The sequence below is a fragment of the Cololabis saira genome, chromosome 12 (genome assembly GCF_033807715.1).
Source record: "Cololabis saira isolate AMF1-May2022 chromosome 12, fColSai1.1, whole genome shotgun sequence".
NCBI lineage: Eukaryota > Metazoa > Chordata > Actinopteri > Beloniformes > Belonidae > Cololabis > Cololabis saira.
Window position 1 is genome coordinate 41687442 of NC_084598.1, and position 22263 is coordinate 41709704.

The 22263-nt window shown below is 40.2% G+C and overlaps 1 protein-coding gene across 1 annotated transcript in view; it reads left to right on the plus strand.

Moving 5' to 3' along the window:
* The window catches only part of ctnnbl1 (catenin, beta like 1), a 107681-nt gene that overhangs the window by 74579 nt on the left and 10839 nt on the right, over positions 1 to 22263 (plus strand). Inside the window, exons 14-15 of the mRNA XM_061735080.1 lie at positions 7217 to 7354; positions 10828 to 10900. Of these exons, the coding sequence (XP_061591064.1) occupies positions 7217 to 7354; positions 10828 to 10900 (211 nt within the window). The remainder of the gene's footprint in view (positions 1 to 7216; positions 7355 to 10827; positions 10901 to 22263) is intronic.

The following is a 22263-nucleotide window of genomic DNA, read 5'->3' on the forward strand; positions in this document are numbered from 1 at the left end:
GGGCAAGAGGGCTCCCTTACCCTCTGAGTTCTTGTCGCAAAAATTTGGTCAATTGTGCTGAGAGACCAGTTAATCAATTCCATGATTGTAGAGTTTCGGAGGAGTGAAAAGAAGAGACTGAAGACGAGACAACCAAAGCAGTAGCAGGGCAGATAGATAAGGGAGAGGAGCAGAAAAAGCGTCCGCCTTCGTCGAGAGCCGGAATTTTTGCTAATTTATTTTGCTAAATAAATTAGAAATTCAGCCTCTAAACCATGTCTTTATCTTCCCATTCTCTAACCTCATTATTTATGCAGGATTCTGAGTGGGCGGGGCTATGATAGTGAGGCTCTGTGCTGATTGGCTGCCTGAATGACGCGATACACCGCTACGAAAAAATGGCGGAAGCTCCGGCCGGCAGAGTTAGTTGAGGGCGTGGTTTCACGAATGCGTGGTTTCACGAATCGGAGGCTAACCTATGTAAATCGTGCCCGTCGTTACGTAACGACGGGAGCAGAATCTGAATTTCTCGTAGATCCACATCACACTGGACGGCTCATCCGGGCGGCTGTACAGACACTGCAGAATTTGGTTGCTTTCCTCCTTCTCTGAGTTGGCAGGCTGAGGGGAGACCACTTTATAAATGTTAAAGCAAGAAAAAACCTGTTTTTCATAATAGGTCCCCTTTCAATCAACAAAAACACCTACTGCAAGAAACTTCTTATCTATAGCTGTTGCTATATTTTCTACAAATTCCATTACTGTGTGTTTAGTCTCAGTAGAAATGGTGTCAGAGAACGGGGCTTATATTACTGCCTCTCTACAGGAACATGCTTATCTGCTTCACTGCTCAGTCCCAACATGTGAAGCAGCAGCTCCTGTCAGTCGTCTTGACGGGCACTCGGGGTCAGGTGAACTCTTCCCTGCCCGGTCGGTCACCTTAACCGAGGGGGCGTCATCTCTGCCGTCCCTCCCGCTGGTTTTAAGATGTGGCAGCAGAGGAAACCGTGGCTCCTACTCCCGCTTTTCTACTGCTTACTAACATCAGGACTTGATGTCATTATCCGTCTTGACAAAAGGCAGTCGCACCTCCAGGAACACAATGATGCGTTTTGACTCTGGACGGGCTTTGTCCTCTTGTAAAAGCAGTCGATGATTTCCGTGTTTGTCGTCGCAGAGCGTGTGAGCTGTGGAGGAGTGAGCTTTCTCCTCTCCATCCACGGTGATTTTGAGAATCATATCTCTCTCTAGAGCACATTATGTGGCAAATAAAATCCTCTGAGCCTTTGAATCACACGAGAGAATTATACCATCTTGGTACTTGTACCAAATTTGAACACACGAGCCATTTTTCACTTGAAGAAGTGGGTCACTGGAGGGAAACTAGGTAGAAGCTGCAAGTTCTTTATGATTTCACGTTAGGTTATTGGTGTGGAAGTGTGTAATGCTTCTGGAGGATTTTTAGGAAGTTAATTAAGTGCAAACATGTCCATGCAGTCTGGTCCAGAGGTATTTAGCCAGGGCTGGACCTTTTTATGAATGTGCCTTTTATAAACCGCCACAATGGATTTGAAATTAAACTACCAGGATTTAATCAAGGTGTAGACTTTTAAATCTTTGTTTAAAATGGCTTTAGTCTCTGAATGGAAAGGGTCATATTCTTGTGAAACCGCAAAGTGTCTCCATTTTTAAGGGACTTGAAGGTTACTTGATAAAGTGTTAAATCTTCACATGTGGTCCATTTCCACAAGACAAATAGAGCAGATAAAAGGTCTGGAGGGGTTTTCTGGTACTGAGTTGCACGTGGCAGCTGTTCCAGTGAGACCTCAGAGACATGGTGAAAAAAACACCTGAAGGACAGATGGTTAAAAACCAAAAAACAAACTTAGGTGTGGCCAAATTAGCAGTTTGGCACGTTGTTAAAAAAAGACGCCACTGGCGTTGTCTCAACAACATCAGAAGACCACACAAGACAACCAAAGTAGATGAACATAGAGTCCTTTCCTTGAAGGAAATCCCATCCACAACCTCAACAGAGGTCAAAAATACTCCGTAGTAGGAAGCTGGATCATTGTCAAGAGAAACCTTCACACATATGAATGATTGTGTCCACATTTAAGCAACAATAGGTGACGTTTCTCAGCTCTGGAAGAGAAAGCCCCGGCTGCGCGCGGACGTGTGTGGCACTGAGCGGATAGTTGTAGCTGCATCAGCGCGTCGTGCGAGGAGAAAACATCCCCTCCCGTCTTTACTAAACCGTCCCAGTTTGCTTTGAAAAGAGTCCGTCGCGCATAGCAACCGCGCGGATGAACGGCGCAAACAGGCCGAGTTTGGGAAAGTTAAGTTAAAGTTAAAGCTGGGTGGAACTGACCGGCAGTCCTGGACAGCAGCGCCGACACCTGTTGCTGGGCGTATAACGATACACGCACGACAGCACGTGACTGACGTATCTAACAGGGTGCGCTTGTTTTATCTCTCTGAGAAGGATACGAGACGAGAGCGGCTAATAGCAAATGCGTGACAATGTATACTCGAATATTCACGATATAGTCATTTTGTACATCGCACAGAGTAGAAGCTGTGATACGTCGAACATACTCTATATATTTCCCAGCCCTATAGCAGCTCATTAATTACTGAAGACAAAACTGAAGCCAGTAAGACCCAGAAACAAACAGCTGGAAGTCTGGAAGAGCATCTCCAGGGAGGGAACTCAGAAGTTTATTCAGTTTATATCAGTGTGAATTAGGGCTGGGCGATATGGACCAAAAGTCATATCTCGATATTTTCTAGCTGAATGGCGATACTCGATATATATCAATATTTTTTCTGTAACATAATTGGGGTTTCCCCCAAAGCATTATAGCATAGCATCTCTGTTAGCATCTCTGTTAGCTTCATTTTTTCTGAGGCAAACCCTTAAAAAAACAGTCAGTTTTAATACAAAGCCTCGTGCCAAATGTCACACAGGTACCTTTATTAACAGAGGTCTGCACAATATCAAAATGTATAAAACAAATGAAATAAAAATAAACTGCCTGCATATATAGAATAAAAATGCTTCTTGAATAAAATAAAACAAATATCCCTTTCCTGCATAACAATTAAATTAAAATACACTGTGCAATTAATACAATGTAGACGGTAACAGGCAGACTTTTCCACTGAGGTTGACAGTTGTGCAAATAACAAAACATTTGTGCAAATCTCAAATAAAACATTCAAGTCCATTTTTCACAAAATAAGCTATATCAAAATCATAATCGATATAAACGATATTGTCTCGTACCATATCGCGTTTGAAAATATATCGATATATATTAAAATCTCGATATATCGCCCAGCCCTAGTGTGAATGGTATTTTATAGTGTTATGGTGAACATCAGGGTTTCCTCTACCATACTAAGTAACAAAGCACACTTTTCAGCAGAGTTTGTGCTGGGTTGCTTTGACGCTTCTTTTGATTGCTTTAATCTCCGATTGTCACCACACAGTAATACAGTAAACTGTATCGCCACTAACTAATCTCGGTGCTAAGAACGTGATAGACGGCGGCCACATTGCTCCATATGTTTGGGAGGAATCTCGTTCCCTCTGCAGCCGAGAGACTGAAGGCTAGAGATGGAAACTGGTGGATAATTGAGTTGTGGACGGCCTTGTGAGGAAAATGCCTGCAGTTGTTTTGCAGCAGCGATGGCCCTGGGATGTGAGGGAAGGTGACATGAAATAGTCCAGCTTCCCTTGAGAAATGAGGAGTAACTGCGTGGCTTGTATGTGCCTGCTTTGTTCCGTCTCCACAGGGGTTTCCATGTATGTAATGTGTTTTTATCAGTTTTTCATTTAGGCCTACATCTGTGCTTTGTGTCTTTTGGCAAAATTGGATGGTGACATTTGTGTTACTTTGCCAAAGGGCTACTACCCCCCTCCCCTGCAAAATAATAAGCCCAGTTGTTGTCCTGGAAACTGAACTAATTCTTTTTTTTAATTTTTTTTTTTTTCCCCAACATGGAGGAGAGTAAAACGCAATTTATATTCATATGGCTTTGTTCCAAATGTTGTGCATCCTTATCAGACAGCAAGGCCGAGCTGTGGGTCCATTTTACAGTGTGATAAGTGTTTTCTTTATAATAAAACCGAATTCTACACCAGTGTTTTACTCGTACTATAGGAAATAAAAGATGAGATGTATTAACAGTTCTTGCTTTAAATTGGACATCAGATAGCCATTTGCAGGCATTTTTGTCCTATCTCGGGTACTTCTCCACTAACTCTGCCACCGTCGCACCTCTGAACAGTTTGTAATTACTGTAGCGCGCTGAAGAAAATCATTACAAGTACACAACGTCCTTAAAAATGAGAAGATGTTGCCTCAGGTGTTTTGTGATTGCTGAAACGTCTGCCATGTTTCCACGAGAGGCCGGGGTGCCTCATGAATGTGTACGACTCTGGTTTTTAGTGGTTAAAGAGTCCTCGCAGCCGGAGAGCTGCAAAACCAATCAAGCTGTGCGATAAATGAACAAAAACAAACTGTATCCACTGATCCCTGGTTTCATGGTTTTCTCTGCGGAACTGGAAAATTGTTTATTGCATCCTAACAACCAGTTGTATATTTCTTCAAAGGCAAAAGAGAAGAAAAGAAAAGAATAAAAACATTTGTTAGAAACAACTCCCTCCTTCCTTGTTGTGCTATTGAAAACTTTTTGCTTTTAACACAGAAATACAGTCTTTCACTGGTGAACTTACAATGTTTCGATGTTCTTTACTTATGTTGCATGAAAATAAAACGGCACCTCATCTCACCTGTTTGTTGACATGATGCCATGTATCGTTGCAACAGTTTAAATGAGTCAGAAAACACTGAAGAGGTGACATGTCCACTCTAATCATTTATGTTGGAAAACATCCGGTAGTTTTCCTGTTTTTCAGAATAAAATCGTTGGAATAAAATGATGTGACAGTGTGAACGATTTAGAAATGTTGCGGTGAACTCTTGGACTGTAGTATGATTTAGTCCAGGGGTCGGCAACCCAAAATGTTGAAAGAGCCATATTGGACCATATACACAAAAAACAAATATGTCTGGAGCCGCAAAAAATGAACGGTCTCGTATAATCCTTAGAATGAAGACAACACATACTGGATGTAGCTATATATATATAGAACTGGGGAAAAAAATGATTTTTTTTTTTCATTATGCATTTCGAGAAAAAAGTAAAAATGTCGAGAAAAAAGTCAAAAAGTTGAGAAAAAAGTCAAAATGTTGAGAAAAAAGCCGAAATGTCGAGGAAATAGTCAAAATTTTGTGAAAAAAGTCAAAATGTTGAAGAAAAAAGTCGGAATGTCGAGGAAAAAAGTAAAAATGTCGAGAAAAAAGTCAACATTTCGAGAAAAAAGTCGAAATGTCGAGAAAAAAGTCGAAATGTTGAGAAAAAAGTCAAAATGTTGAGAAAAAAGCCGAAATGTCGAGGAATTAGTCAAAATTTTGGGAAAAAAGTCAAAATGTTGAGGAAAAATGTCAAGATGTTGAGGAAAAATGTCAAGATGTTGAGGAAATAGTCAAAATTTCGGGAAAAAAGTCAAAATGTTGAGGAAAAATGTCAAAATGTTGAGAAAAAAGCCAAAATGTCGAGGAAATAGTCAAAATTTTGTGAAAAAAGTTAAAATGTTGAGGAAAAATGTCAAAATGTTGAGGAAAAAAGTCGAAATGTCGAGAAAAAAGTCGAGAAAAAAGTGCAAATGTCGAGTAAATAGTCCAAATTTCGTGAAAAAAGTCAAAATGTTGAGAAAAAAGTCGAAATGTCAAGAAAAAAAGTTTAAATGTTGAGAAAAGGAAAGAAAAGAAGAAAAAAATGAAGAAAATGGGAAAAAAAAAGGAAAAAAAGTTCAAACATTTTTGAAAAAGCTCCAGGAGCCACCAGGGCGGCGCTAAAGAGCCGCATGTGGCTCTAGAGCCCCGGGTTGCCGACCCCTGGTTTAGACTGATATCAATCTTTAAAAGTAGGGTAAGTAATTCTACAACCCAGTTTAAATTAGTCTGAAATGAAATAACTACTACTTGATTATCATACGACTGGTTCATTGCATGCATCTGTTTTCATTGCCACTACCGTCACATTCCCTGCCTTTTTTAGCATTGGGCCACCTCATGGTAAACTTATGGCAGGACTAACAGAAATTACTTGTAGACTGGTTTTACGTATGTTAATACGTCACTAATATCGACTGTAGTAGATGTCTGAATGCTGCTGTTTAAAGACGTTAGATTTCATACGAGTTGAACCACGCGGTTCAAACAAAACTTTGAGTTCTTGCTCAAAAGTTCTACATAAATGAGGTTCATTGTTAGTTTATTAAGCGGTGTACTGGAGTTTCTCCGGTCTCTACCGGCAGATTTACTTCCAAATCTTTAATGATGATTAGTGCGGGCTCTGTGCTTGTTGTGGTTATCAGCGTATTAGCAGGGCTGTTCCGATCAATAACTATGCACGTGTGCAAGGGTAGATTTTACTGTGTTTGTTTTTTTTTTTTGTTTTTTGTCAAGCTCAGCCATGAAATTAATCATTTTGTGTTTCTGGTCACCGGACAAAATGGATTTGTGGAAAAACAGGACCTAAATTAAACTTTGCTTCTGATTTCATTCAAATCCTTCCAACAAATGGCTGATGTGGTTTTCCTCACATCTTCTTTTGTGAAGCTGTGGTCGTGTTTCTGAGCCAACATCGTGATTTGTGTGTGTGTGTGTGTGTGAGTGTGGGTGTGGGTGGGTGGGGGTGGCATCCACCCTGAAATAAAAACGGTCAAAATCATCCCCCCTTCACCTGTTTCAGGTAAATTTTCACTTGAAATAAGTAGAAAAATCTGCCAGTGGGACAAGATTTATCTTCTCATTACAAGCAAAAAAATCTTGTTCCACTGGCAGATTTTTCTACTTATTTCAAGTGAAAATCTACTTGAAACAGGTGAAAATTGTTGTTTTTTCCAGTGATGAGTCTTGTTTTAAGTGTAAGGAGATTCTTTTTATTAAAATGAGACATTTTAACTAGAAATAAGACAAATATTCTTGTTAAGATTTTGAGTTTTTGCAGTGATCCATGTTACTTATTCTGTGAAGGACAGAGTCATATTGATAAGTTCAGAAAAGTGTTTTTTATTGTTGTGTTTTGATGTATTTGATGTAATCCCAGTGGATATTTAAAGCTTACAGAAGGCTGCATTTAACTGTGTGTGTGTGTGCAGGAGATGGTTCGTCGCGGGGAGATTCTGGACGACACCATGGAGGACGAGTTCTACCTTCGCCGCCTGGACGCAGGATTGTTTGTCCTTCAGTTGATCTGCTATATTATGGTGGAGATCAGCAACTCAGGGATCTCTCAGGTACACACACACACACACACACACACACACACACACAAACACGGACTCTCTGGCTTTCTAAATGAGTTTTCCTGAAGACTTTTGATCAGGCCGCTGTAAAAGCAGTCCGATGTTTCTAACGGTGCAGCCAATAACTCGCTGACTTGCACTCTAATTAGCTCCAGCTCCTTTTGTTGCTTAGAAGTCGACTAGACAACACTTTGCTGCCTTTATATTATTGTTTTTAGAGAGCAAAAAACAAATATCAGGTCCCTTTTAAAATGTTTTAATATTTTAAAGGGACCTTCTTTGTTGTTTGTCTTCTCTGCTCATCTCTTCGCTCCTGTATTTCTCTTTTGAAATGCATCACTACATTGCAGTGGTAATCTTAAAAACTGACCGGTTAAAACAAAAAGACTTAGGCTGCTGTCTGCATTACGCAATGCCAAAAGGTGCTCGGTTACGACAGATTTTATTATTCATTTTACATGCACACTGCATTGACCAGTAGATTTGGTTGACTTGCACAAAAAAGTAAACGGATAAAGAAACTGAGTAAAACAAAGGAAAATGTGCTTCTACATAAGCCGAGCAGATGTGTACGGAAGGGCCAGGCAGGAGAAAAATAAAAATAATATTTTAGAGGAGGAAGATTTTTTTTTCATTATGCACTTCGAGAAAAAAGTCGAAATGTTGAGGAAAAAAGTCTAAAAGTCGAGATTAATGTTGAAGTAGAATTTCGAGAAAAAAGTCAAGATGTTGAGAAAAAAAGTCAAAATGTTGAGAAAAAAGTCGAAATGTCGAGAAAAAAGACGAAATGTGGAGAAAAAAGTCGAAATGTTGAGAAAAAAGTCGAAATGTGGAGAAAAAAGTCGAAATGTTGAGAAAAAAGTCGAAATGTCGAGAAAAAAGTCGAAAAGTCGAGATTAATGTTGAAGTAGAATTTCGAGAAAAAAGTCAAGATGTTTAGAAAAAAAGTCAAAATGTTGAGAAAAAAGTCGAAATGTCGAGAAAAAAGTCGAAATGTTGAGAAAAAACTCGAAATGTCGAGAAAAAAGACGAAATGTGGAGAAAAAAGTCGAAATGTTGAGAAAAAAGTCGAAATGTCGAGAAAAAAGTCGAAAAGTCGAGATTAATGTTGAAGTAGAATTTCGAGAAAAAAGTCAAGATGTTTAGAAAAAAAGTCAAAATGTTGAGAAAAAAGTCGAAATGTCGAGAAAAAAGTCGAAATGTTGAGAAAAAAGTCGAAATGTTGAGAAAAAACTCGAAATGTCGAGAAAAAAGACGAAATGTTGAGAAAAAAGTCGAAATGTTGAGAAAAAAGTCGAAATGTTGAGAAAAAAGTGGAAAAGTCGAGATTAATGTTGAAGTAGAATTTCGAGAAAAAAGTCAAGAGAAAAAAGTCGAAATGTCGAGAAAAAAGTCGAAATGTTGAGAAAAAAGTCGAAATTTCGAGAAAAAAGTCGAAATGTCGAGAAAAAAGCCAAAATGTCGAGAAAAATGTCGAAATGTTGAGAAAAAAGGCGAAATTTCGACTTTATTCACGAAATTTCGACTTTTTTCTCAAATTGCACAGTAAAAAAAAATCTTCCACTCTCAATTTTTTTTTTCTCTTGCCTGGCCCTAATACTCTTCCGTAGATGTGTGACAGAACTTCATGCAGAAGTTTTGATTTATATTTTTGAAGCCGCGTGTAAAGCCTCAGGCCACAGAACTGACGTTCTCCATGTCAGTGGATGACGGATGAACCCATAAAGTATTTTTATTGTTTGACAAATGTTCCAAGTATAACAATCACCATTCTGGATGTGTGTAATTTCCAGGAGCAACAGTCTCCTACGCAGTTAGTGAACTTCTGTTAGGATTTAACAGCGCTGCTTGTGGTTATTATACGTGTGTAGGAGTATTAATACGCCTACACAGCCAGTAAAGCCGGTTAACTATTTGGGAATTACCAAATTAAAAACAAAACACAAAAAAAACCTCCCAAGCCCCAGTTTGTGTATTTGTGCAGATCTGTGAGGGTCAACGACGAATAAGGATTTTCAACAGGTCAATTTTAAAATAATAAAAAAAAGAATATCTATTGCAGTAGTTCAAACATTAAGAATGTTGTATACACATACATTCATATAAAAATGTTTAATTAAGTGATTTTTGTCATGTGATGCAACCATGATTCATATTAAAATAAATTAATTTCCTTAACATCTTGACATCTTTTTTTTTTTTTTTTACAAGTTTTCAGTATTATACAAAAATGTTTTTTTTTTTTTTTTTTTATCGTTTTCTAAAGTCACGTTATATTTCATAAAATGGACATCAGTCAAACTTTGTTTGTATATTATGATGGAAATATAAATACAAATGTGTATAAATCATGCCAGATAGGGCAGAAGATTGAATTAAAAACATTTAGAGTGATTCCAAAAAAAGTTTTCAAAATAAGAGTCGTGGTCGGACGGTCGCACCACATGACATTTTAACGCTTAAAACAACAACAAAATACCAAATAACTAGTATTTTTTTTGTAAAATTCAAGTGAGTCCCTATGTGGGACAGGTAGGTCATATATATGGTATTTTTTATCCATTTAAAGGAGCATGAGGCAGGATTGAGGGAGGATTTATGAAAAAATTCCTTTGCCTTGAACAGGCTGTGTGCTGCAAAATGTGCTGCAATTCGGACTCCGAATTTCCCGCGCTGTCCTGCGGATGTGACGTCACATGACGCTGCATGTGCGTTCTCCCCGTTCTCCCGTGCCGGCTTCGCTGTTGGCTGCAGTACCCCCGACAGCCGTCGTGGTGAAGGGTGGCGCTAGAGAGTCTCATTTCTTAAAGGAGCCTCATGCTCCTTTAAACCTTTTTTGAATTGAAAAAAAATCTGATTTTCGGAAAATATAGGCGTCACGTCATTGACCCGTGAGCACTGATGCGGCGCTGATGAGCGTCTGCTGAACTGAACCTGTCGGTCACACTTCGTCTCCACTGGTTTCTTCCTCAGATGCAGCAAAGATTTTCTTCTTTTCTTCACCTGCTAAAACGAAGCCAAGCCCCAAAACGGCTCTGTACATTTTTCTTTTTGGACAATTACTCAATACAGCCCCTTTTATTTATGCAGCAATACTTAACAGCACAAGTAAAAGCAGACCCACTTGCAAAATAAAGGGACTTTTTTTCCCCTAAGCAATCATTTGGGATAAAAACAAAAAAACAACAAAGAAAGTCCTTTTTAAAAGAAAACAGAAACGAACTGCAAAATAGAGACAACATCCCTGTCTGTGGATGTATTGTGTTGAGAGGGGAGTCTTTGTTTTTCTACTTTCTGTGCCTTTAATGCCGTTTGTCCTGTGTTTGTGAAGTGTTTCTTCTTTGAAGATTGCATTACATGTCAAATGATCAAAGTGGAAGCAACCACCGAGGATTTGGACTGCATGTAGCTCTGCTTTTCTAAGGTTTTCTAAAATGGGTTTATGTGTTTTCTTTTTCTTTTAGCTGCAGCAGCGGGTCCATCAAATTCTCAATCTCAGAGGAGGTTCCGTCAAAGTCGTGCGCCACATCATGAGAGGTGAGGAACCTTATCTTCCTTTTATTATTGTCATCTATTCCAAAATGAATCCATTTCAGTTTTAGCATCAAAATGAGCCAAATAAATCATAGATGAGAAATTCCACCATATTTGCCGTAATACAATAAAAATGATTTCCTTTTTTTCTTAATGACGTATAAGGTTAAGTTCATAATCTTGACTCCTTCTTTCTGTTTAATATACCAGTATATATTTTTAAAGAACTAGATTCAGCTTTGTTTTCTCTGTTGTAACGTGCCATTAGACTTCTTGCATTTTACTTCAATGAATTATATCACATATTAGGGGTGTAACGATACACTAATCTCACGATACGGTACGATACACGATATTGAGGTCACGATAACGATACGATATTATAGCAGTATTTTTTTAACAACCTTGAATGAGGAACATATGACTGGAAAAAATTGTCTTTTATTTGAAAGACACAAAATACAAAACAATACTGTGCGTTTGCCCTATTGTTCCAGTTTGTAATGTGTTATAACTGTTTAAGTTTTAAAGAGAAAGCCAGGCCAACCATTTTCCACAAACTGAACTAAAAGTAAATGTCAGGTTTGCATTATGCATCTTCAGTTTCATACAAGTACAAATATTTTGCCACAAACTGAATAGTTTCTCTCATGTATGATTTTACTTTTTTCTTTTCCAGAAATTTAACAACTAAAATTAAATAAATAAATAAAAGTAAATAAATACATACAATTTTACATCATAAAAAAAGATTGATTCATGCTCACCTTATAAGTGTAAGAGGACATTTATTTTTGTTAAGAAGGTTATTTTGGTAATTCAGGGTTCATTATTTTATAAATATATTCTTTATATTCTGATGTAAATCAGGGACTATAATGACACTAGTCAGTTTATCTGTAGTGATTAGTCTGTTTTAGATTGGGCGGAGTGATACGCCACAGTACGGCACTAGGTGCTGTGTTGATGTTCTAAAATCCTACACTGTTGAGGGACATTAAAGTACACTGGAACTCAGCAGAAGTTGTCCCCGTGTTTATCCTAGTCACGACCCCAAAAAGGTTTAATTTAATAAGGTAAGGCTTAACTCTACACCAGCCTTAAAAGTTCAGAGCTCAAAACCCTGCAAGAGTCCCGTGATCGGGACCAAAACGGTACTAGTTTCTTCTGAGTGGAGGAAGATTTTGGTCCGCGGGTCGAGGCGCGGTCGTCACGCGTGATCGGATGCGCGTTACTAGTCAACACAATAGATTATTATTAATAACCCAATATCGCGATACAGTTTGTCACCTCCACGACACGTTTCGTGACATTTTTGAATCGCAAAATTTCATGGCACGATATATTGTTACACCCCTATTACATATCAATATTTCTTATTTAAGGAGTTTCTAACATGTTCATGTGGTTTGATGTTGAAAATGTAGAATTTCTCTGGCAGTTGTCGTTGCTGCAGCAGTTCTTGTCACCATTCGGCTGTAATGCCCTGTTGCAAACACATTTACGTCTTTTTAATGTCCCATTCCTGCACAATGAGATGCTTTTGTGTGTCAAAAATGTGTTCATAGTTATTACAGCCGAGCAAGAGGCTCATAGATTTGGTGAATGAGTATGATGGTAGTTCATAAAACTTCACTGGGAGATGTTTTCTAGCTCGTAAGTGCTGTGGAAGCGTGCGGGGAAGCTTGTGTGATGCAGCTGAACAGAGATTGATGGTGTTGGTTCGTGGCGACGGGCTGAAGGCACAAGTGTTTAGTTAAAGCAGCACTGAGGAATGAACCAGGACTGAACCCACGGGCTCCAGCCTGCGCACGGCGCTGGATTTACAACCTAACCAAGTTGTCTTCTAACCCCCGACTGGCTGTTACACCTCCGGGTTCTTATCTGCAGCACTAAAGCAAGCAGGGGAAATCTGTCACGGTGTGAGGAGGTTCGGTGTGTTTATACGAGCAAGGATTGTAGCTCGGCCTCGCTGCTTAACTGGACTCATTTCTTCGTCCCAGTAAACATGCAAACCAAGGGAGTCATGCTTGTCCTCGATACGTGATGATGGGGGTGCTTTCAGATTATTAGGGCCCGAGCACTTACAGTGCGAAGGCCCTACGGTATCTGTAGGAGTTTTTTTTTTTAATCGTTTTTATTTTTCCGACGAAATGAGGGCTTTTTTTCCCCCTAAACGTGCTCCAAAAGTCACCAAATTTTGCACGCAAACCAGGGGCCGTATTCACAAAACATTCTTAAGAAAAAAAATCTTCTTAAGTGTCATTTTTTTCTTAAGTTCTGTCTTAAGAAGAAAAAAGAGAAGTCGTATTCTGCAAAAAAGTTCTTAAGTATTTTCTTAACTTTCTTCTTAAGTTTCTTCTTAAGAAAAAACTTAAGAAGAAATGGTATTCTTGAAATAAAAGTTCTCAAATTTGTTCTTGACTGTTTTCTTAACTTAAGACAACCTTGACCTGTCTTAAGATTTCGTCTGTGAAAAGGTAAGACTCTAATATCACCTTTATCAACACATTTGCACATGCACAAACAAAGATCTGCAATATTGTGGAGCGATGCATTGGTGTAGTGAAGTCTCGCTTCAGGTGAATCGACTAAATATAATGAAATTAATAAAAATAATAATAATATAATGAAATGAATAATACATATAATTTTGTATACCAAGTACGTAGAGGTGCACTAAATAAAAACCCAAACATATGTAGCTTAATAAAACAAAATTAAATTAAATAGACTGATATGTTCATTTTAATACCTTTTATTAAAATTGCGACGGCTCTGATGTTCAGACAGAGCAGCAGCTGCTTCTGGGGCTCCAGTAAAAACATGAAGCTTCACTTTATATTCAGACAAACTAATATGGAAGCTACAACTGTTAGATTTCATCTATTAAACCAACATTTATCTTCCTAAATGGTTTATTTCAGCCAGCGACAATTCTCCACAGAGCTGCAGGTCAGTTCATTGGATCAGTTTCTCCCCGGGACGACAGCGCGGTTTTACCCGGCGATCACGCCTCTCCCCCCGGCCGTGAGCTGCTGCTGCTCCCCGCAGCCGCCGGCTCTTCTGATCCCCGAAAACGTCGGAGCAAATTTCTCAACAGGCGTTATTTGGATAAACTGAGTCCAGGTTTGGGATCTTAGCGGTTACTTTGGCACCTGAAAAAATATTAAAACTTAATAAAGTGGCATATTAACAGCGCTACAGCGGAAATTAAAACAGCTTTTAGCTCTCTACTCCCGCTGTCGTTTTGGTGTGAAATGCATTCTGGGATACTTGGCTGCTACTGCTAAACGGTCTGCTGGAGCGGCTGCTGAATTGATGGAGTGATTTCAGATACAGCCATATTTTAAGAAGTTCTTAAGTAGAAAAATAAGAAATTCGTAAGAAATGACAGTTCTTAAGATGGTTCTTAAGAAAATATTGAGCGTGCCCCCCCTTAATCTGATTGGTCCATAATTGATAGTTCCTACTTTCTGACATAACTTTTCAATGGTTTCACATAAAGACTCGTGGGTGGTGTCATCAGACTCGGATTTGAGTCCTTGAACATAATTGGTGCAAATTAGCCCAGCCCCTTCATCTGATTGGTCGATATCTGATAGTTCCTACTTTCTGCCATAACTTTTGAATGGTTTGATATAGAGAGTCGTGGGTGGTGTCATCCCCTAAATGTCCAGACCTGAAGAATCTACATCAAGTCATACAAGCTTCCACTGCAGCCTGAACGTGCACAAGGGTGCAGGACCGTTCATCGCTGCTTGCAGCTTTAATTGAAATTACCTTTTTAAAGATAGTCTGTGACGCCACGCACCAAAACAGCAGATGAGTCTAGCTGATGACTGTAAAGTGAAGCAATGCAGATGGAGAACTGGTCACTTAACACACTTTTTCTTTTTCTTTTTTTGTATCTCTTGGTAATTCTGCAAAGTCGGGTGCAGAGCAGAGTCCCAGTCAAGATTACCCTCAACTTCAACTGCATTATCTGGGTTGTTAGTGCAGCTATGAGGAGTTCAGTTCACTTGGAGTTCAGTTGGACGAAGATGTTTACTCGCATTTTAATTCTGAGATTTCAGTCAGAATATTTCATGACTTCATTTCTTTTCTAAACTCATGTAAACACACAGAAATCGGGGGCTTCCCTCTCGTCATTATCCTAAACAGCCCTGCGTGGCTTACACAAGCACAAGTTAGCATGACTGCAGCATTTGAGTTACTCAAGAGTTAATGACTTTGTGATCATTTATTTTTTTGACACCACGTCAACCGTAATCGTTGATTGTACTTGCTATCGTTCACTGGTTTGAAATCAGATGTGACACAGAAGTCCTGGCTTGTACACCGATGTTAGCTCAGCCATTTTATTCATAGTTTGGAGTCGTTTCCACTAAAGTAAATGTTTTCTCAGATGGCAGGACTTCCTGATGACTCAGGTTTGCACTTATCTGACCAGCAGCATAAATAACGTCTTGTGGAGGAATCGTTTAGTGTCGACATGAACGTCACTGGAGCGTCACTGGAGCGTTGATGGCTGTTAGGCGGCTACTCGTTGTTTCAGTCCATGTCAGACTGTCCAGTACCTTAAATTATGTCTTACACGTCAAAAATGGTGCCTCTAAAAATAAACGTAATGTTCCTAAATGTAGTCTCTTTGATTTGCGTTGTTTTCTTTCGGCGAGCTTTTAGAGGTGTAATGTTCTGATTCTCCTTGACATTTAACAACGATTAAATAATCCATCATGTTGCATCACGGCAGGTGCTGAACATATTTACCAAATGGAGACGTCCAGTTTCCTCGTTTCAGTTTATTCTTGCTTGTGCGTGTAATAGGGATGCTAATTATCGATTAATTCAGGAATTGATCAATTGATGACCTTATCAATTGATTAAAGATTAACTGATAAGCAGCATTTTTCTTTTAAATCTGAGAATCCCAACAAACAAAACATTATTTTTGCTGACATACCGAATACAAAAGGCATATTATATTCCTTATTTATTGACACAAACATGACGACAATGGCAGTGACACACACAGTAAAAGAAAATTAGTAGGCCCAGCCTATATAACTGTGAAAAAGTTCAAAGAAAATGTGTTTAAAATAAAATGTCACTGTTTTGAACTTGTATGTACCGTCATGTTATTGTGATGTAGCTTTCTGTTGTTAAGGAAGTCCAACAATCAGTTGTCAGAGCGCGATGAGACATTAAATCAGCATTACATTCACGGAACACAGCCCAAAGATAAAACAGTGATTAACTGAAGAAGTAATTTATTTGGTCGATCAGTTTCCATTGATAAATACATTGCATTTCATTTCCTTTTGTAGGAAAGAAATAATAAAAAAAGAAGTAAGGAATAAACCGACTAAAGGGTGCAGGCTGAAGCCTAAGCTTATTGTGTCTACCCTTTTTAACTTAGTTTACTTCATAGTACTACTACTGTACTAAAACAACAAGGACAAACAATCTACAACAACAACAAAAAACAGCAAAGTAAACACACATGCAAAACCAGAAGGAAGACAAATGTAAATATGACAGAAAAATCTAGTAAAAAACAAACAGAAGACGGATCTCAGAAAAACAACTAACAGAGAAAGTAAATAATCAATGCTCAGAGGAAACAAAAACAATTTCTAGAAGAGTGAAAACAAAAGGAAACCAAAGACCAATCATTAATTTTTTTGGTATATAGATATTATTATTACAACAACAATGTATGTATATATATATATAGTTTTGTATCACACTGTTCTGTATCTTTCGATTATATTGGATTTATACATCGTTTTAAATGTATTTATTAAAATACAGTTTTTTAATTCATTATTTAGGCTGTTCCATATTTTAACTCCTGCAACCGATATGCATCTTTCTTTAGTATTTATCCTAGTTTTAACTGTTAATTGATTAATTTAATCGAGTAATTTCTTATCGACAATCTAAAATCGATTAATTGTTAACATCCCTAGCGTGAAAAGATTTGAGGTTGTTGGGATAATTTACAAGAGATGTTGAAAATGTAACACTTGCACCAGGTTGGTGTGTTTAAAAGTGGCGAGCCTCCTGAAGGACGACCAATCAGAATAATCACAGGCTTTCTGAGTCGTACCAGTAGAAAGGTGATCTGGTATCAGACATTAAACTGAACCCAGATACTCCATAAACTCTTTAAAGTAGCTGCACCCTGGCAGCGTTGGACATACGAGCAGTTGTAGGTCATAACAGGACAGCCTTAAGTTAGTGCTTCATGTAAAATGCAAAAGAAAAATAAAGAAGTACTAGCAATAAACCTCCAGGCATAAATATTTGGCTTTTATTCATACGGCCTTCGTTCAGATGGTAAAACATAATGCTGCAATGCATTCTGGGTTCAAATTTGCATTGTAAATTCTTCACAACCTTGCTCTGTGAGAAGATCACACTGTCATCCCTTTTTTCTTCCCCCCCCACCATTGCTCAGAGATCTCCCGGGCTGCCGCATTTGTTTTCTCATTGACAGAGCAGCTGTGTTTTTTCCTCCTTGTGCGACATCCATTTTTCCTGTTTCGTTTTGGGATAAAGCTGGAGGACGAGGCTGCGAAGGCTCAGCCTCTCCGGCTCTCGGGGGCCTGTAACGCAGCCGATACAGTCGTCCGTCACACACAGCCGTGTCGGCGGTGCGGCCGTCCCTCCCGTGCACGTGCACGTTCCAGGGAGTTGAATCTGGCACGGCGTCGCTTCTGTTTTTGTTACTACATTTGCATTTGTGTGTCTTACTCGTCCACAGTATGTTTTTGCCCACGAACAAGCTTTCTTTGTACTGTGAACACGTAACGCTCATGTTGTTCTTTTGGTGATTCATTTAGCATAATTTTTTACTGTAAAAAAAAATGTTTGTTAGTGAAACTCTTCTCTGTGATGGCTGCACCTTATTGATATCGGCTGTAAATTAGGAATGGGTGATATTTTACCGTTCACGATAAACCGTCAAAAAAATTCCCCACGGTAAGAATTTGTCATCTCGAGGTAAAAACGCTAAATTCCCGTTGATGACATTTTTGTGTAAAACTGATTTATGGATCTGTGTTAAATCAACGCACAACGTACGGGAAGGAAGGAAGGAAGGAAGGAAGGAAGGAAGGAAGGAAGGAAGGAAGGAAGGAAGGAAGGAAGGAAGGAAGGAAGGAAGGAAGGAAGGAAGGAAGGAAGGAAGGAAGGAAGGAAGGAAGGAAGGAAGGAAGGAAGGAAGGAAGGAAGGAAGGAAGGAAGGAAGGAAGGAAGGAAGGAAGGAAGGAAGGAAGGAAGGAAGGAAGGAAGGAAGGAAGGAAGGAAGGAAGGAAGGAAGGAAGGAAGGAAGGAAGGAAGGAAGGAAGGAAGGAAGGAAGGAAGGAAGGAAGGAAGGAAGGAAGGAAGGAAGGAAGGAAGGAAGGAAGGAAGGAAGGAAGGAAGGAAGGAAGGAAGGAAGGAAGGAAGGAAGGAAGGAAGGAAGGAAGGAAGGGAAGAAGGGAGAAACAAGGAAGGGAGAAGGGAGAAACAAGGAAGGGAAGAAGGGAGAAACAAGGAAGGGAAGAAGGGAGAAACAAGGAAGGGAAGAAGGGAGAAACAAGGAAGGGAAGAAGGGAGAAACAAGGAAGGGAAGAAGGAAGGGAAGAAGGGAGAAACAAGGAAGGGAAGAAGGGAGAAACAAGGAAGGGAAGAAGGGAGAAACAAGGAAGGGAAGAAGGAAGGGAAGAAGGGAGAAACAAGGAAGGGAAGAAGGAAGGAAGGGAAGAAGGAAGGAGAGATCAGGAGGAAAGAAGGAAGGGAGAAACCAAGGAAGGAAGGAAAGAAGGAAGGAAGGGAGGGAAAAAAGAAGGAAGGGAGGAAAGGAGGGAGGGAGGAAGGAAGGAAGGAAGCAAGCTCCAAAGACTGAATGTGGTGATAGATTTATAGTTACAAAGGTGGAGTTGAATTGGTATTTTTTTTATCGTTATCGGGATAAATGCCAGAAATGATCGTGATACATTTTTTAGTCCATCCCTAATGTAAATTGAGATAAGAGCATCCTCCTATATTGACGGAGCTTTGGGTGCATGCACGTCCTCACCTGTTGCCTTAAGCCGTAACGTGCAGCCCTCTCTCATTTCAAGAGCCCAACTCAGTCAACTTGAAATGCAAGAAAAGGTTAAGTGCATGCAGAGTGTGCCACCCACTCTGCAGTCTCAACATTAATGGCTTTAGCTTTCTGAATCAGACGCAGCTCTGCAGGAAGGAGGAGCACAGATTCCCCCGCTGCGAAGCTCTGGTGGGGAACATTTACTGGCTTATTCCACATGCACAACTGAGAGATGTATTTCCTGCCTTTGTGTCGATGTGCACATTGTTTGTTTGAATTTTCAGAATTTCTTGGAAGCAGACACGTTGGAATGCTAATAAGGATGAGAAAGAATGAAATAATATTGAATGCAGATTCGGGTTGAGGTTTCCGTAGTTCTGAGGCTGTTGAAACGTCTCCAGGCATGTGACTGAATGAAAAGCCGACATTACAGAGCAGGAGGGCATGGAAATGATAATGTAGATTATTTGACACATCAGCTTCACCTAGAGAGCAGCAATTTTTTTTTTTATAGGACGGGAATAAGTTGAAGTCAGATCTTTAGGAGTCGTGTCTGTGGAAGGTTCTCACCGGTGGACCAAAGGAGATTAGAGACTAAGGACCTGTCCCAATCCCCCACTACCCCTACTTTTCATCCCTACCCCTAAATTTTGTGCGTTCCCGTGAGGGTAGTGGTGTCCCAATTCCTCTTTGCATGTAGGGGTAGTGGCTTAAACGAGGGCTAGTGGTTATCAATCTAGCCCTTCACTGCGAGGGTTTTCCGATGCTGACTAGCCAAACGAGGGCCAGAAAAATTTCCCAGAATGCTTTTCGTCGTCATTTGCGGACTGAATAAAAAAAAAAAAACATGGCGGACATTTCTTATTTTTTAGTGAATAAAATCAATATTTTGAGTTAGTTTCTGCATAAAAATGCGTTTTGATTACATTTCTAGCGAGAAATATATATATATCGCTTGCCCGTTGTTACGTCTTTTTCAAACCTCGCCAGAATAAAGGCTAATTTATGGTTCCGCGTTACACCAACGCAGAGCCTACGGCGTAGGTTACGTGGCGACGCGCGCCGTACCCTACGCCGTACCCTACGCCGTACCCTACGCCGTACCCTACGCCGTACCCTACGCCGTAGGCTCTGGGTCGATTTAACGCGGAACCATAAATCAGCTCCGGAGCCGGCAGGCAGAAATCCCGAAATTTTCGGAACAATTTCTTAACAGGCGTAGCTGCAACTGTAAGCTTTCATCTATTAAACCAACATTTATCTTCCTAAATGATTTATTTCAGCCAGCGGTAATTCTACACAGAGCTGCAGGTTTCTCCCCGGGACGACGGCGCAGGTTGACCCCACCGTGAGCTGCTGCTCCGAGCCGGCGGCTCTTCTCCGAAAACATCAGATCAAATTTCTTAATAGGGGTTATTTGGATAAACTGAGCCCAGGTTGGGGATCTTAACGGTTACTTTTACGCCTGAAAAAATATTAAAACTTAATAAAGTGGCATATTAATAGCGCTACAACTGCACTGTGACGTATGTGCAAACGTAACTACGCAGTCGCTTACGTACCTGAACGTAAACCACGCAGTGACGTAGCACGCAAAATGTAGGGGTGGTGCTGAAAGTAGGGGTAGTGAGAGTATTGGGACAGGCCCCTGGGAAGATTACAAGGGCCCTAAAATCTGTGGCTTCTTTTTTAGGAGTAGTGGTAGAAAGTAGGGGGAGTATTTGGATTCTAAAGACTTGATTCGTCCTATTTGTGTAAACACTTCACTCCTTACGGATGTACAGACCCTGAAGTTGTGACAGTAGAAGAGCATCAGCCAAAAATGAAATGCTACTTGTTCCTGGGCATGTGGTCTAGTGTTTACCTTAAAGGCGGGAAAAAAAACACGCTCACTGAGTCACTTATTTGCTGCTTCCTTGGCGTTTAACGGCCGTATTTCAGACATCTCTTTGCAGCAGATTTCGGGGATGATTTTGGACCGTTGTCTGTCTGTTCATTAAATCTGTGCAGACACGGGCTCCTGAATGAGGAACATTTCCGAACATTGTTGCTGTTGATGAACATGCCGGAGCAGCGTCTGTGCCCTGCTGGATCTGAGCGGCTTCAGGCGAGCGTGACGGCGTCTTAAATGACTTACGAGGCTCCGGCTGCAGCCGTAATCACAACGTTCCTCGGCTGCATCTGCAGAAAACTGCTCCTGGAAATGATTCTCCTCGTATTCATGGCAGATCATTTCCAGTCACTGACCTGAGTAATGGCAGCGCTCAGTACCGTATTGTCCTCTTGCTGCGTTGCCGTGGTGACGGAGGGAGAGGGTTATCAGCACGCCAAAGAAAAAGCTCCGGCGGAGGGTTGAAGAGTCCCAGAATCTCTGACCTTTCCGTCTGTCTGGCCGCCTGCAGAGTCATTCACAGACAGGGAGACAAACACACAAACAGACAGGCCGGCGGGGAACTAGCTTGTAGATTTTCATTTTTATATTGAATCCCGCTCTGCGTGTCCACTCACCGGCTTTTCTAAGTGAGCCTTAAAATTCAGGGGTGGTTTTTTTTTTGTGCATTTGTGTGTCTTACTCGTCCACAGTATGTTTCTGCTCACGAACAAGATTTGTTTCTTTGTTCTGTGAACATGTAACACTCGTGTTGTTCTTTTGGTGATTCATTTAGCATAATTTCATACTGTAACAAATGTTTGTTAGTGAAACTCTTCTCTGTGACGGCTGCACCTTATTGATATCGGCTGTAAATTAGGAATGGGTGATATTTTACCGTTCACGATAAACCGTCAAAAAAATCGACGTTAAATCCACGCACAACGTACGTGAAGGAAGGAAGGAAGGAAGGAAGGAAGGAAGGAAGGAAGGAAGGAAGGAAGGAAGGAAGGAAGGAAGGAAGGAAGGAAGGAAGGAAGGAAGGAAGGAAGGAAGGAAGGAAGGAAGGAAGGAAGGAAGGAAGGAAGGAAGGAAGGAAGGAAGGAAGGAAGGAAGGAAGGAAGGAAGGAAGGAAGGAAGGAAGGAAGGAAGGAAGGAAGGAAGGAAGGAAGGAGAAAAGATGAAGGAAGGAAGGAAGGAAGGAAGGAAGGAGAAAAGATGAAGGAAGGAAGGAAGGAAGGAAGGAAGGAGAAAAGATGAAGGAAGGAAGGAAGGAAGGAAGGAGAAAAGAGGAAGGAAGGAAGGAAGGAAGGAAGGAAAGGAGAAAAGAGGAAGGAAGGAAGGAAGGAAGGGAGAAAAGAGGAAGGAAGGGAGAAAAGAGGAAGGAAGGAAGGAAGGAAGGGAGAAAAGAGGAAG